We start from the raw sequence: 16,287 nt of genomic DNA, 5'->3' as shown, positions 1-16,287 counted from the left end.
GTTTATTTAATTTTATCTTCTGGGGGATCCTAAAGTAGAGCGGTCCGCTGTGATGGGGGTGGCAGCGACAATACTGGAGACGTCCTCGATCTGTCACCAAAAAAAGAAAATAACCCAAAAAAATACGTGTGCTACTCTGTTCTCTGAAGTCACTCCAAAAGAAACTTTAGTATTATTTACCCTCAATGCTGACCTTTATAACAATGGATGCTGACCTTTTTAGCTCCGCTACCCTCTCCGTGCCCCACTGTTTGCCTTTATCACCAGGGACGTCGCCCAGCAACCGGCGGCTCCCAAAAACAGCTTGTCTTTATGAGATTTCCCGCAGCAATGGGACGAAGCGGCTTCAGACGCCTCTGCTCCGCCGGGATGAGATCAAACGTTGTTCAAGAGCACACAGATGGGGCCGGTGGCGTGCTGATCACTCACCGTCCAGCCCACATTACAGCATATTTCAAAAGCAATACTGGGATTGGTGGGATGCTGTAAATCTGCCTGTGTGTTGCTGCTCTGTTTATTTAGAGGTAGGGCCGTATTTGACATAACTGCCTAACTAGCAGCATATTGTACCACATCCTTTAAAATAAGAATGAAAAAATATGACTGCAAGGCGGAAAGATGAATCTTTTACACTTGCATTTGTACATAAAAACACATTAGCAGTGCACAAGATGCTAAGCTGTCAAGCGCCTCTGCTGAGCTTTAGTTGTCTCTTCTGTGCCCGAGGTTCCTGTCAAAGAAAGCCAAATGTCCCATAGACTTAAAATGGCGTGCAGTGACTTAATAGTACTGTTTCCACTGGCAACAGCTCTCGTCAGGCTGTCTGTGATCATGCCTGAAGGAAAGACAAGCACAGGCAAGCAGGGCTCCCCCCCCGAGTATTATTTCATGGGGTTGAAGGCATTGACTTCATATTCACAGCAACAAGTCCAACACTTACAAACCCGCTGAAGGCTGACGGCAGTGAGGTTCCGAGCACTGTTGCTCGGTTCAGGATTAAACATTACTTTACACTTATTGAAGATTCCTTTGTTCACTTTTACTTTAAATGACATTTGAATTCCCGGATAAGGGTAATTTCTGTCAAAGTGTCAAATGATTGTGATGTTCATTTCCAGTGGAAACAGAGGTCAGCGCTTGGGTTCCTCTTCCAGTCCTTTTTCTCCCCTCCCTCTTTACTTTGCCGTTCTGTCGTTGTTGAGGCTACTGCTGTGCGTTTTGTCAGGTGTTGATATTATTTATGACCTTGTCTTGTGTCCCGACTGTGAAAACGCCTGATAAAACATCTGTATCTGCCACTAAATCTGCTGGCTCTCTTCTTCACTTGCCTCTGACTCGTGAACGCCAGGGCCGCCTGTGGCTCCAGATGTGCTCCCTGGTGGCAGATGTGCAGCGGAGGCGCAGGTCTTCACGGATTACACCTGCAGGATTTGGGCGGACACCCTGGGATGGAGGAGAGGATCTTTCCGAGCTCTGAGCGAAACTGTCTGGTTACTAAAGTGTAGATGAGTGGATCGACCGCGGCCTGGACGCACGTCAGCACGGTGGCCGATGTTTCCAGCTGCATCAGCAACTGTCGGGGGGGAGTAGATATAGACAGAAGGGATATGTTTTGAAATGCTGACAGCAAAATCGTAGTCTGCAGGGTTAAACGATTTTATTTTTAATATTTGAAATTTCCATTTGAAAGTCCTGTTTTAGAATGCGTTTATTCTCTGCAAATAATCAGGAAAAGATTTTAACCACAATTGAAAAATGCTCATTTTATAACGATCAATGCAATGAACAAAGTCAAAGTGCTTCATCTTAATTCGTTTGTCTGATTCTGACAGGCTACGCTTCCACTTGGATTTAATAATTACAATTGATAACTTGAGCGAACACACTTTATATATAATTCTGACCTTCACACCGTTTGTAATCTCTTGTGGGTGGGAAACGTACCCTTAAATACAAGTTAATATATTATAACGCAGCGTGGAAACAAAAAGCTGCTCCACTCACTCGGTCCGTGTCTTTCCATATGGCGTTCATGAGTAAGATCACCACCATGGGCACCCAGGACAGCGTGAATGCGATGATAATGTACCCGAAGCGCTGGGCCAGTTTGCCCTCCATGCGCTTCTTCCCGCGCTCTTTGGCCCCCGGTGTGAGAAAACACACGGCTCCCACGATGGCCGAACGTCTCCTTGGAGTGTCTCTTGGGGACGAGCCCCCAGATGCAGCACCGGCCGCGGCCACGAAGAGCACCGGCCGGCGCGGAGGCAGCGGGCTGCCGGTGACCCCGGAGGGCAGAGACCCGAACGGCCGCGGCGGGGCCGTCTGCGAAGCTGCGGGGGAGTCGCTCAACATGCTCCAGATGGCCGCGGACACAACCGGACGCGGCCGGACTCCACGACTGACAACTTTCCTGCGGTGCCGTCTTACAACCTTAAATATCCGCACGTAGTGAATGACGATGACCATCAGTGACAGTCCCCACACCGGCACCAGCACGTAGGGGCCAAATAGGTCCAGATATGGCAGGCGCTCCTCGCCGAGCTCCCGGACGTAGGGGCGGCATAGCGCCTCTCTGGAAAGAGCCAAAGAGACCCCAGCCAAAATAAACCACATACCCAGATGGAGAGGATCCAGAGACGCACCCGCGCCTTCCTCCGCTCGGTCTGAAAGGGGAAGGCGATGGCCTGGAAGCGCTCCACGCTGATGCTGACCAGCGTCAGCAGCTGCACGCAGCTGCACAGCGCGTAAGTGAACTGCTGCAGGGCGCACACGGGCACCGTCACCCGGCGCAGCAGGGACAGCAGAAACAGCGGCGTGTCCACGGAGCACTTGAGGAGGTCGCTGGCGGCCAAACTGACCAGAAGCGCGTTGTTGAAAGTCCGCAGGCTTTTCGTCCTGAAAACCACCCAACAGACCCACAAGTTCCCGGGCAGACCCAGGAGCAAGGTGAAGGTCAAGACCGCGCAGTTGAACGCGAAAAACAGGTTATCCGAGGCGGTCTCGGCGCGCTGCGCGTTTGTCGCGTTGCAGAAGGCGCACTCATCCATATTTCCCTCCAGGTTTCAGCATTTCAAAGCGCTTGCTGGATGCTCGGGAAGGAACCAAAGAACATTTCACCTGCAGCGCATGTTGTTTTAAACTTATGAGATAATCAACCTGAGCTGGAGTGGAACTTCAGTTTCAATGACTTATTTGAAGCTCCGTGCTGCTCTGCATTGATTGGGCACACAGCAGTTGATTAGCCTGTAATCAGGGGGCATGTGGAGATGTCTGACCTTGCTGAAGAGTTTTCAAAAAGGAAATTGACCTTGCTGCTACCATTGCAGACATAATTATAATTATCAGTGAATGCACCTCTTATTTTCACCTTCAAGCTCATTTATAAACCGGAAAAGGAAACCTATAAAACTACAATGGAAAAAATGCTTTAGCAAATGTGCACAAATGGTGAAAAACTGCCGATCATTCCAAACAAATCATACAAAAAGCATCAAAGCAGATGCTCATAAGAGCCAAGACATATATTTTCGATTAGTCTTTCAGGAGTTCCTCCATGTAGACGGCATTCATACGGTAAGCTGCCATCCAGCTGTGGGCTGCACCGTAGCAGCTTGGGTAACCTTGACTTTGAAAAGCAGACACAGAGGCGTAGTAGTCGTTCCAGGCCCTGTAGGTGGCCCTCCAGTAGGCTTCGGCGCTCCGCTCCTCCTCTTCCTCATCGCGCTCTCCCTCATTTCTCCCCACGTGCTCTCTGTTCCTCATTTCTGTCACATCTTTCCTCTGTTTTCCACACCTTTCTCTCACCTTCCTCGACTCACCCTCGCTGCAGGATTTCCATGCCATCTGATCGCCTCGCGTGCTGCGTTTAACAGCCCCAGACGGGTTGTAATTTTCAGGTTTTGGTAAAGTTGCATCACTCGATGGATGCTTTCGTGGCACTGAAGCCTCAGAACTGGTGTGCTTTGGCTCCTCCTTGGCCGCGGGCACAGCCGCTGCCCGTCGTGCTTCGGTTTGAGGCTCAGACACTGCTGCTACTTTCTCAACGTTCCTGTCAGAAGGTGAACTTGAAGAACTGGAGATTGACCTTGGATGTGATTGACCTGATTTCCTCCATTTCCTGCACAGCTTCAAACACTCACTTGAATCATCATCAAGCGTGATGCATTCGTTGTGTACACTGTGCTCACCATCCTCTTGACCTCCGTACTCCCTGATGACATCTACCGATCTCCCAGGGCCTGTGGTGATGAAGCCGTGGAAGTCCAGCTCTGCCTCCTCCAGAGTCACAAACCTGGGTCTGCAGCTTTTGAATGAGCTGAGCGGGGGGATCTTTGGCAGGCGGTCTTGTAGCTCCTTTCGGGTTGGCCCAGCCTGTTGTGCACCCTGCACACAATCTTCCTTTGTTGATGCCAGAGTTCTCCGAGTTTCCTCGAAGGTTGCAGCCGGTGTGGGCGCTGGAGGTGCCTTTTCTGGCTTCCTGTGACCGTTGGACTGTTCACCCGGATCAACAGCTAACTTTGGATGCTTTTTCCTCTCCGTCTTAGAGGACAGCTTGGCTAAGGTGACAGGAGTGGCAGCTTCAGCACAGACATCCCAGTCACACGGGTCATCCATCAACCTGGACTCCAGGACGGCTACAAGGAAGGACAAACAGGAGCTGATTATTGCCAATCCAATATTTTTAAAAAAGACACAAGAAAAAGAAATACTCACCTGGCAACAAAGACAGGTTGAGGCTGCACTTTTGAGCAATGCTCATCAACTTGTTTTCTTCCTCGCCATGGCAACAGTAGGTGACTGCCAGCCCCTGAGTGCCTGTAAATAAAAGGACAGACAAAATTTAAAAAATAGACATAAAACAGGGGCCCAGAATGGCAGCTGTGGCCTTCAGTTGACATTGTACGTTCAAGAGAGCGTTGCCCCCGTTTCCATGACAACAGATTATCATTATCTCCATGGCAACAGATTATTATAATTAAATGAATGATGAGGAACCTGTTGACCTTGCTGGGTGTGTAAAGATGACCAACACTCATGTGGTTGAGGCCAATCTTAAAATTATGCTTATGCTTAACAAGGAAAATTTCAACAAAACAGAAAAGCAACTTATAGGGCTCAAGATATCAAAATAACCCGATAAAGTAAAGTAGAAATTCCAGTAAAGTAGAAATTATGTAGACACTAACCAAATCGGCCAGCTCGTCCAATTCGATGCATATACGTCTCCCAGTCCTGCGGCAGGTCCAGATTTATCACCAGGTTGACTTTGTCTGCATCTATACCTCTGGAGGTCTGAAGGTAGGAAAACACACATGATCAGAAGTATGTTATTACTAACTGGAGTAAAGGCAGGAACATCACTGATGCAGGAGACCGTCTCACCAGGTCTGTGGAGATGAGCACCCTACACTGGTACTGCTTCAGTTTAGACATGGCCTCCAGTCTCTGGTCCTGACTCAGACCACCTGCACAGAAAAATCACACACAGTTACTTTAGATCAGAGCAACTTAAAGGTCAGTCAGGCCATCTTTATTAAACTTTTCATTTATAATACTGGCATAACTCCCTAATATAATTAAAATGTTGTTACGCCAACAATAATCATTAATGAACCAGAAAACTATCAGCCTTTTGAAATTCTTTAAAAATGAAGAAAATTGTGTTTTGACAGTTTCTTCATCAATTTTTCCTGAATCTCACCTGAGATGCAGACAGCAGGTAAGCCTTTGGAGGATAAGATGTCTGCTAGGTGCTGAGCCCTGTAGGAGCAATAGAAAGCATCAATATGATATGAAAGGTTTCAATAGAGTAATAGTTATTTAAATCAACAACAAAGAAAAAAGTTCAAAAGAAGGAAAGCTTAATGAAAATCCTGTTTTGATTGAGACAAGTTGGTATTCAAGTTACTGAGGAAGTTTGCAACAAATGGGGGAAAAAAAGACAAAAACCTATCCTTAAAAGGGGAATTACCTTGTATGCAAGTTAGAGAACACCAGGGCCTGGTTGAAGGGGATTTTACTGAAAAGCTCCAGCAAGTGTTGCACCTTCTCCTCAAAAACTTTGTGAGGTAAAGAATGGGACTGCACTAGCTTGTAATACTGCTTCAAACCTGGTGGGGGCGACAAAATTCGATATGAAGAGGAAAAGATTAATACAAGGACAAAACTCGTGCTCATCTTTTTGACAAGGCAAATTTTCATAACGAGTACAGCATGTTTTAAAAAGTTAGCATGTTATTTGCCTGAAATAATAAACTCACCTTTAAGACCCATGTCAGTGGGGTTAAGTCTGACAAAAGTAGGCTCTCTCATGTAGCGGGTGAGGTGTTGAGCAAGTGATTCTGGGTAGGTGGCAGACAGGGCGAGCATCTGTTTGTTCTCAGGAAGAGAGGAAAATATCCAGCTACAGAGACAACACAGAAGATCATCTCAAACTACTCAGATGTGATTGATGACATATGTTGTGGTCAATCTTACTTTATCTGCTCCTGGAAGCTGCCCTCTTCCAGCAGCTTGTCTGCCTCATCCAGGACAAAGAGTCTGATGCTGGAGGTTGATAACATACCCAGCTCAATCAGCTGCTTAATACGACCTGTGTAGATACATACGCAGGGTTACACTCACAAAATTGTACCCCGATGCTTAAATCAGTCGCTCATGTTCAACCAGCATTTACCAGGTGAGCCCACTGCTATGTGGCACTTCTTTAGATGGTGTTTATCCTGACTCACAGCTCTACCACCAATGAAAACATGGCATTCCAGGCCCTCCATGGCACAGCCAATTGCCATGAATACAGAGTGGATCTGCACTGCGATCTCACGTGTTGGAGCCAAGACAAGAACCTGAGAGATCAGAGCAAAGAAAGATTTTAATGTTCTGGGGAACAAAAACAGGTGTTCATATCCAGATGGCTCAGATTGCCTAAGCTTTAGCAGGTGCTGTGTACTTCCACCCCCTAGAGGTAAGACCCCATCCTCAGCTAAGAAGATTTCGTGCACTAAAACACAGCCAATTCAGCAGTAACTGAGCACTTTCATTTACTCTTTGGAGACCGAGCTGATTAACTCCATCTGATTAAAGACCATCTGTTGGTGGAAAAAAAATTAAGTAGTGTGATACATTTTTAGTATGTCCTGTTTTACTTTAATCTTTTTGTGTAAATCTACTCACTTGTGTTGTAGGATTCTCCAAAACCAGAAAATCTAAGGCAATGGTGCAGAACACGCATGTCTTCCCTGTGCCAGATTTGGCCTGCACGATCAAATCTGAAAGAGAAAATCGGGAAATCTGATGACCAGGAACCCAATTGTGAACGGTTAAAACTAAATGTAGCCGAGTGACACGGCATTAGTTATGTGCAGCTTTCTTAGTCTCCGGAGACGTTATAAAATTATTATGAAAGTGTTCAGTGGAATCACGGCCTACAGTCAATGATACTCTAAATCTCCTTTCACAAAACCTATTCACAACTGTTTTCGGTTAATAAATATCTTCGTACCTAAATTGAAATATTTAATTACGCTTACAATATGGACAATTTTATGTGCATTTAGGTGCTCACCGAGTCCGCAGCGGCCCAGTGGAATCGCCTTCAGCTGGATCGGCGAGGGTTTCTGGAAGCCCGAGGAGGACAATCCATCCAGAACCGCCTGAGACAGCAGCAGAGAGCTGAAGTATATCCCGTCCGACAACAGTACATCATCGGTTCTCTTTCGTACTTCTATGTCGTGTGCAGCTCGCTTCATGGGGGCGGCCATGTTGAATGTTTACCACCGCCAATGACGGGAAGAAGACGGCTGCTTTGAAGAGCTGTGGGCGCTTTTCTTGCGCCCCTTGTGTCGAGACTATGCAATGTCATTTTTTCTTCTTTGAATTACAACACTTATATGCACGTTACTGCCACCTTTAGGTCAGAATTGGGAATTACATACTGATTAAAATGCCAACAAAAGACATGCGCAGTTAAAAGTAAAATAAATCAACAAAATAAGTTTAACATAAAGTCCCTCTTTTTATCTTTAGGCTAAGTTGCAAGCTTTCTTTTTGTATTAAGATTTTTGTTGCCCATGCATGTGACTGGTGCTAAAACATACCACAATATGTGTAACCCCTTCCAAAGGTAAGAGTCCCGGGTTAACCTCTAAGATGTTTCTCACCATATATCTTAACTTCTGTTGATATACAACTATACTCCGTTCTGCAAGGCAGCAACTATTTTTATGGCACAGTTTATTAATTATAATACCCCAAAATGAATCTCTCTTAAGTAGTTTATAAATTCCTGAACGTTTCATTACTCAAGAGGCAGTTGTAAAGCAATAGCAATTATGGAAAGTGGTGTCTTACAGGATATTAGAGAGAATTATTGTCTTCCCAATCCGGATCCGAGCAGATTTCCCTATGACATTAAATGTCATAATCTAGAGCTACACTTATCTTCATGGGCTTATTGAGGAGGTCTCACTTCATTAGAGCAGCAAGCATGCAGAGTCTAAAGAGAAGAATATCATTCTTTCTTCATTAAATTAATTTCATTCCTTGATTATTTTTTTCCTTTTTTTCTTAATAGCATTAGGCTACTTATTGAATGCAGTTGTAAATGAACCAGTCGTTTTGTAACCTAAACAACGTGAAATGGAGCAGGGCATCCAAGAGGGAAACTCTTCATCTCTCTCAGTCAGTTCAGGGACTCTGTCTCGGACCGGCTACACAGTTTTGGCCTTCATCATGGGCGTGCTGTCTGCAGGAGGCATCATCCTCAATGTCCTGGTGATCGTGGTAACCATGAAGCACAGGCAGCTGAGACAGCCACTCAGCTACGCCCTGGTCAACTTGGCCATATGTGACCTGGGGTGTGCATTGTTCGGAGGCATTCCCACCACCATCACCAGTGCGATGGGATACTTCAGCCTGGGACGCGTGGGCTGCGTCTTGGAGGGCTTTGCTGTTGCATTCTTTGGTAAGTCTCTACACTGACCACGAAAAAGAAAATTAGTTTGAAAGTTGATTAATGTTGATTAATGTCTCTAGCAGTGGATAAACATTAGTAAAAAAAATTCCAATCCTAATTAGATAAAATCAAAATAAAACACGCAAAATTGCGTACCTGGTCCAACAAGAGACAATTAATTACATTTCACATCTAATAATGTATTTATTTGGCGTAAATGTATAATTTATAAAGGTTTAAAAAGGTGAGAGGATGTTATAGCTGTCAACATATTAATGGTAAACTCAGCTTCTCATTCTTTTGGCTGACCCGAATAAAATGATCCTGTGTTCTTGAAGGAATAGCAAGTCTGTGTACGATAGGAGTCATTTCTGTGGAACGGTACGTCGTTGTGAGCAATCCCATGGGTGCAGTCCTCTTCCAGACCAGGTACACTTTCAGTATTATTATTATTCATGGTATATATTAGAACCTTTATCTATGACGGGTTTCTGCCATCCTCAGACATGCCGTTGCCGGGGTGGTGTTCTCCTGGGTCTGGTCCTTTGTGTGGAACACTCCCCCTTTATTTGGATGGGGAAGTTTTGACCTTGAGGGGGTCAGAACTTCTTGTGCTCCGAATTGGTACAGCCGTGACGTTGGGATCATGTCCTACATTGTTATATACCTGCTGTTCTGCTTTGCTGTGCCTTTCACCATCATCACCGTGTCGTACTCTCGGCTTCTCTGGACCCTCCGCCAGGTGGGCACAGTCCCGAAAAGGTGCCCCCTGCTCATACATGCCTCCCTCTATCTGTAGGCCTGTATTTTGTGTCCCAGGTGACCAGGCTGCAGGTGGCTGAGGGTGGCAGCACAAATCGTGTGGAGGTGCAGGTGGCTCGTATGGTGGTGGTCATGGTGCTGGCCTTCCTCCTGACCTGGTTACCATACGCCGCCATGGCCCTCGCTGTTGTCATGGATTCTACTTTATACATCAACCCCATCATTGCCACCATCCCCGTGTACTTGGCTAAAAGCAGCACCGTCTACAACCCCATCATTTACATTTTCATGAACCGACAGGTAATTTCCACTTTTATTAACCCACAAAGTTGACGGAAAGAAAGATCTGAGGAGTTCTGATTTGTTGGCAGTTCCGAGGATGTGCCATCAACACCGTCCTCTGCGGGCGGAGGGCCTGGATCACTGACCTGCAGACATCAGAGGGGGAGACCACAGTGCTTCTACAAGCAAGAGCCAGAAGATCTCCCCTAAAGGATCTTTAAATTAATCAGGATCAGATTAACCATCGGGACAGGAAGGAAATATGTGATGACACATCAATATAGCGAGGTTTTCCGAAATTTAATGTGTTTATAAAATTTTAATGAACCACGTGTGCTGTAAACTTTCTCTGGTCATCGCTATCGACAGGAAAAGCCGTCATTATGGTATGGAACCACATCAGGTACGGTAATTAGATTGTAAAGCCTGTATACACTGGGAGCTAAATAATCTCCTTTCTTTTAGAGCCTTTTAATCAGTGTTTCCATTAACTAAGTAGCTTGAATATGATGTTGTGTAAATTATAATGAAACAGATAGAACCACTTACTTCTAATCAAACTTATGAATTAATAGTAGTTATTTACAATATACATGGAAAGTATGAAGTAAAGAAAACTATAGGTTTAGAGAGAATTGAAAGAAAAAGGCCATTGTGTTTGTATTTTATTCTTTTTTTATTGTTTTGATGTTTAACATGTCCGCTTTGCTTCTGAGGCTCTGCACTCGAACGCGGCAGACCTCTCGCACACACCTACATGTGACCTTTATGGCTTTCATTCATAAAAATCTAAATAATCAGTGTGTGATTTACTCCCCTTGCAACAGGACACGTCCCTCCAGCCGTTTGGATCCAGCACATGTAACAGGAAGCACAAACCTGTCGTTGGTTTCAGTCAAGTCTCACAATTTTGATCGTTCAGTCGCACTGCCCACTCGCAAAGCAAAACAAAGAACAAAAGCCCACCCATAGAAACGTACTTTTAAATTCTCCAATGATTCTAGAAATATTGCTGTGATGCTGATTAAAGAAAACCAAAAAATAATAAAAGCCAGAGTGTGAATAACTGTATCAAACCTGTACAGTTGTTATATACAACGTGAGGAACTCGTCTATGTACATGCTACATACTGCCACGCTCTGGAACGAGTCTGTCCAGGGTGGGCTCAGGTGGGAGATCTCTGATTTTCAGGAAAGGATGAGGAAGATGCAGAAGTGGCCATCTCATATACAAGCAGTATATGTTGGTGTGTCCACTGATGGGAGGGATGGTCCCGTTGTTTCTCACAGTAAGAACAACAGCAGGGAGCGGCAACAGCGTCTGACTGCGTCCAGTCCTTCATAACGTTTGTGTCCTGTTACATCCAAGTTGGACCTGTGCTCGGGTGAGAGCGCTCTGGTCCCACTTGTGGCAGATCCTTGCAGCGATCCCACCTGCTTCTTCATCTTCTCGAAGGTGTCGAGCGTGGCGCCGCTACGAGCTCATGAGGTGTTTGGGGAAAGAAAACTGCCAGGGCCGTGACTTAGGTCGTGCTGGAGCGGATGACGAGTAAAGATGCAGGAAGGGTGATCGGGAGGAGGACTGAGAGGTTACAACAGGTTGAATCAAGGGTTTCAGCTCACGTCCAATGCCCTACTGGGGAGACACCACACCCGCTGCACCTCACAGAGTTCACAAAATGACATTAGACACTAGTCCTGAGCTTAAGGAATGTGCAAGACGCTCCCCTCCAGCCAGTCACCCAACTGTCCCGGCGGGGAACCCATTAAAGACTGAGATCAACATCCTGAAATCATCATTGCTTCTGACAGGTAAGATATATACAAACTAGGGGGAAATAATGTAAACTAAATGCACGGAGAGTTGGGCGGGCCAGGGTTTGTCAAACGTTATACACGTGAGCTAAAAAGAGGTAACGATCAGGTGCAACAGAATATTTCAACATCAACACCTGCACACACCGCACGACAAATCAAGACAACTTCTGAGTCAAGGCAAGAGGAGGGGGTGTCTAAGACTAAGCAGGAGAGGATTTGTACACTGCACCTCCTTACAAGTCGTCCTTCTCATGTGGAACCGTACCATCGGGCATTCGCGCTGTGTTTACAGCAAGAGAAGGATGGAATTATCAACCTGGAAATTTTCTTTACTTTATTACAAGCCGTGAAGAGTCCAATTATGCTGCGGTGAGACTAAATACTGAGCTCTCCTCTGTTTTTGGTATGTTTAAATTGCTTCTTTCATGATTATGCTACCTAGAAGGTTCTTTACATCCTACTCTGCTTGAGTGACTGGTGAGGTAATGACAGCCACCCTGACCTCAGCTGGATGAATAAGGTGCTAAGTCTTTATCTCTGTAAACTCCATTGATCTACACACTCTTAAATTTCAAGTGATCCATCTGTGTGTATTGTGTGTCTGAGAGATATAGGATATTTTATGTTTGTGTGTCATTTTAACAATCGTGGGATTAGGCTTCAAGGGTAGGCGAAGGGTCAACGATTTAAGTGCAAATATTTAGAATGATGCACGTTATGAACAAAATAGATTGAACAGCTCAGTCTCCATTATCTTCTTGAATTTCTGTCCATTTAAAGAGGTGAGCTGAGTCTTTGACTATGGTATTCATGAATTCTTCAGCCTGCGTGGTGTGTGTGGTGTGTTTGTGTTGGTGGGGTGTGTGGTAGGACTTGTTTTCTTTCAGTGTCTGTGGCAGAGTCATTAAATGCATGTCTGGCAGGACAGATCCACGTCTCCCCGTCTTTACATCGGCGCCCCCGCCAGCTCTAAAACAATACGCTCTGCCTCCTGTTCTTCCCCTGGGCTAGAGAGAGAGAGAGAGAGAGAGAGAGAGAGAGAAGTTTTGAATTCTCAATTTGTGTTATTGCAAAAAAAATCAATTCCTTTTGCAAGTTCCAAATATTTTTACTGGATTTGTAGTTTGCTGCCTCAACCACTAGAGGGGAGTGTGTAGTTGTATTTCTTTAAATATATTTTGGACGTATGGATGGTTTGATCACAAAACAGCTTCACACTTACAAAATCAACTCATAAAGCTTCTGCAAAATTATAATTTTAATCATATTGAAAGGGTCATACTGTGCAATGGGCCTTAAGGTCAGAAAACATATGCTAATTCGTAATGTTCTCAATGTTCTCAAAACAATATATTCTTGACATGTTTATATTGTTTAATATTTTCCCCGGTGACTTACACTACGAATAGCATAATTAGATTAAAAGTAGTTTGAGTTTATGTATTCATAATTAAACATCTGCAGTCATGGGGCGAAACTGGGCATGAGAACGCTGATGTATGTTTAAACAACCAGAAAATATTGGTCTGCTTAGTAAAGGCTGTTTATCTGCCATCATCAAAATGAACTTAGAATAATAAATAAATAAAGACTGTTTCATTCAATGTGTCTTATTTACTTGGCCCTGAGCTTCTTTTTTTAATTGTTGAGCTATATAATTCAATAGCTTAAATGAGAAAGGTAAATCAACAATGTTCATTGGTTAAATGTGTACACAGAATTTAAAAAAAACATAAAAACAGACACAAGGGCACCTGAACAAACACATTTGGTGTTATTATCTATGCTTCATTAACAGTGTTGACTTTAAACTAATTACTATTCCACACTGCAGTAAAACAACCACTGCATACAAAAGCAACAGACATTTATAAAACCTGACCAGTAAAACCCAAAAACTAAATCCTCAGTCAAATGCAGCAAAAAATACAACTATATATAAATTAATTGTTGCCTATTTCACCCCTGAAATAAACACTGGAAGTGGCTCACTATGAAAAAAACGTGGAATAGGTGAGTGAAAGGTGAGATGACACATGGAATATAAAGGCAGAACCAGCCCGAGGATGGAAGAGAAATAAGGAGGAGAAGAAAATCTTTAGAATGAAAGCATAGGGAGTATAAACAGGAAACAACAAGTATTTAGGAGAGATATGAAACCAGGACATAAATGTACAAATGAGGAGAAGAAAAGAGGTCGTGTGAAGGTGGTTGATTAGAAGGCAGACAGAATGAAAGAGCGTATTTACCAGAACAGCAGAGGCCACTCAACCAGTGGAATTGTAGGAGAGATTGTGACTCTGAGCCCTGGGCTTGGCTCCATCTCCCTGGAAGTACTGCGAGGGTGCCGAGCCCAACTTATGGGCCACAGCTTTTAGGGTTATGAGGGGGAGGGGGCAGGTGGCAGTGGGGCACACATGGGAAACAGGAAGGATTAAAGAAAAGAGGAATATTTGCAGCAAAAGAGAGAGGGAAGGAGAGAAGAGACAGGTAATCGTGAGAAGTGGAAAAAGTCGCAGACGCGGCCCCGAGATGGGAAATCACAAACAATGTGAGGCTAACGTGAAGTTTGGAGTTTAACAGAACACAGTCGTGTTTATTTATTAAACTGTATTCACCTGATGTTTTAAAGAGCCCGTATTTTGAAACAGCTGGATTATGTGACCACACAGCAACACGCAGTAAACAGACAGAGAGAAGAGCAGCTCTCTATTTCCCCTGAGAAGCGATTGTTTCCCCCTCACTCCTTTTCCTTCTTTGGAGAACTTACCCGACTCTGGGAACATGGAGGACTTCTTCCCCGGATCTTTCTGGAGCTGGATGCCTTTTACGGAGAAGATGGATGCAGCTGAAGACGACAGAGGGCCGATGAGACAACATTTGCAGACTGAAAGGTCGACCTGCTGCAGCGTTTGTACTCACTGTCTGCCAGTGTTTGGACCTGATCCCCGAAGCTCCGAAAGTACGAGTGTCTGAGGGCGTCCTCGGCTGACACCCGCTTCTTGGCTTCAAACTGCAGACACGCAGATGTACAGAGAGATTAAGACGGCTGAGCTGTGCGTGTGTATACTGCTTGATTTTTTGGATCCTCTGAGGTGGCTATAAAATCAGCTAATTAGTAAATGGCACCATATTTTCTAAGGGGCATTAGTGGTGCTGCTGCAGTGTGACTTAGTGCCTCTAAAGCCAAGTCACACTTTGGATTTAAATCTAAAACTGGAACAAAGGTCAGCAGCAGTGACATCATGTGCCAGTATCAAAATACTTACAAAAAACAATACTACATAAAAAAATAAAAAAAATCTCATAGGTTACCTGAAGGAGCATTGAAAGCAAGTCCAGACCATCGTTGTCTATCCTGTGTCCAAACCAAGAGAAGGGGGGAAAAGGGAGCAAGATGGAAAAATAAGATTGTCAGATTGTGCTTGTTAATACAGGATTCTAAGAAGCATTTTTAAAATACATGTTGGGGTGAGGAAGAGGAAATGCAAAGACGTGCCTGGGTGCGTGGCTGACAAGAGGCTCAGCTTGGTATTGAGGGAAATTGTAGGTTTTAAACTCCTCACTGGTGGTGATGCCGGGCCACGACTCTTCCGTGGGAGTACCTGCCGATCCCACATTTGCAAGTGAAATGACGTCCGCAGACGGAGCACGTACAGGAACGCGACCCCGGTGTGCTCATGCAAAATTATAATACACTGCAAAGTAGCAGAGCTGCAAACGAGGCATTAATCTACTGCGCCGTCTCACCCAGGATGCGGAATATGAGGTGAAGCTCGTCCTCCACAGTGGACCCAGGGAAAAGAGGCCTCCCGGTGATCATTTCATAAAAGATGCAGCCCACACCCCTGAACACAAACAGGGCGCTACGTGTAAGAAAGCACAAAGGGAAAAATGCGCGGCTGCAGTGGGTTTGCCTTCACTCACCACATGTCGATGGATGTGAAGTACTCGGTGGAGCCCAGGAGCACGTCGGGGGGCCGGTACCATAAAGTCACCACTTCGTTGGAGTAGGTCTTTGTAGGGACAGACTTGGCTCTCGCCAAACCTCAATTTGAACAAAGCACAGAGACAGAGTCATTGACTTTGCTGTTTCATGTGGTTCCACATTTGAACTTCCCTCCGATTTAAATTCAGAATACATCATCTGTAAAAAGCATTGCAAACGGTACACCAGAGTCAAACAGAGACTACATTTGCAATCAGGATTGAAATGTAAACTTAAGTGATCTTTTGTCCTGCATGTGGTGCTTCTACACTTGAGCGGCTGCCAGACGACTTGATTGAGTGCTGAATTACCAAAGTCTGCCAGTTTGAGCTCTCCTTTCTCATTGATGAGCAGGTTCTGGGGTTTGAGGTCTCGGTGCAGGACTTTTCTTCTGTGGCAGTACGCCAGACCCCGCAACAGCTGGAACAGGAATATCTGTTGAGCAGAGAACAGGAGATATTGTTAATATTTCTGTACATTTGCA

At 44.9% G+C, this 16,287-nt stretch overlaps 4 protein-coding genes across 4 annotated transcripts; 1 reads left to right on the top strand and 3 right to left on the bottom strand.

Annotated features, from left to right (window-relative positions):
• Positions 1-1,232: 1,232 nt before the first annotated feature.
• Positions 1,233-3,047, bottom strand: LOC101073732 (D(4) dopamine receptor-like). Its single transcript, XM_029831787.1, has 3 exons — positions 2,708-3,047; positions 2,005-2,663; positions 1,233-1,573 (listed from the first exon to the last, which is right to left on the bottom strand). The coding sequence occupies exons 1-3, from the start codon at positions 3,045-3,047 to the stop codon at positions 1,409-1,411; spliced, it is 1,164 nt and encodes a 387-aa protein (XP_029687647.1). The 3' UTR covers positions 1,233-1,408.
• Positions 3,048-3,360: 313 nt separating this feature from the next.
• Positions 3,361-7,823, bottom strand: LOC115248163 (probable ATP-dependent RNA helicase DDX20). The gene is made up of 11 exons (XM_029831788.1): positions 7,565-7,823; positions 7,174-7,268; positions 6,677-6,845; positions 6,478-6,592; positions 6,261-6,403; positions 5,972-6,110; positions 5,702-5,760; positions 5,383-5,465; positions 5,187-5,292; positions 4,714-4,815; positions 3,361-4,634 (listed from the first exon to the last, which is right to left on the bottom strand). Exons 1-11 carry the CDS (start codon positions 7,758-7,760, stop codon positions 3,532-3,534), a joined length of 2,310 nt encoding a protein of 769 aa, XP_029687648.1. The 5' UTR covers positions 7,761-7,823; the 3' UTR covers positions 3,361-3,531.
• An 814-nt stretch (positions 7,824-8,637) lies between these two features.
• Positions 8,638-10,218, top strand: LOC101073282 (parapinopsin-like). The gene is made up of 5 exons (XM_029831790.1): positions 8,638-8,962; positions 9,292-9,382; positions 9,458-9,695; positions 9,773-10,015; positions 10,087-10,218. The coding sequence occupies exons 1-5, from the start codon at positions 8,638-8,640 to the stop codon at positions 10,216-10,218; spliced, it is 1,029 nt and encodes a 342-aa protein (XP_029687650.1).
• A 2,216-nt stretch (positions 10,219-12,434) lies between these two features.
• On the bottom strand, positions 12,435-16,259 carry LOC115246459 (cyclin-dependent kinase 17-like; the record flags this gene model as incomplete). Its single annotated transcript, XM_029831786.1, has 9 exons — positions 12,435-12,822; positions 14,065-14,186; positions 14,586-14,663; positions 14,738-14,828; positions 15,131-15,173; positions 15,315-15,420; positions 15,566-15,663; positions 15,743-15,863; positions 16,115-16,259. Coding segments are annotated over 8 exons (786 nt in total), but the record flags the coding sequence as incomplete, so codon positions are not given.
• Positions 16,260-16,287: the final 28 nt, after the last annotated feature.

Source organism: Takifugu rubripes, unplaced genomic scaffold (genome assembly GCF_901000725.2).
Source record: "Takifugu rubripes unplaced genomic scaffold, fTakRub1.2, whole genome shotgun sequence".
Taxonomy (NCBI): domain Eukaryota; kingdom Metazoa; phylum Chordata; class Actinopteri; order Tetraodontiformes; family Tetraodontidae; genus Takifugu; species Takifugu rubripes.
The sequence above is the reverse complement of the archived record's forward strand: the minus strand, read 5'-3'. Positions and strand labels throughout refer to the sequence as shown.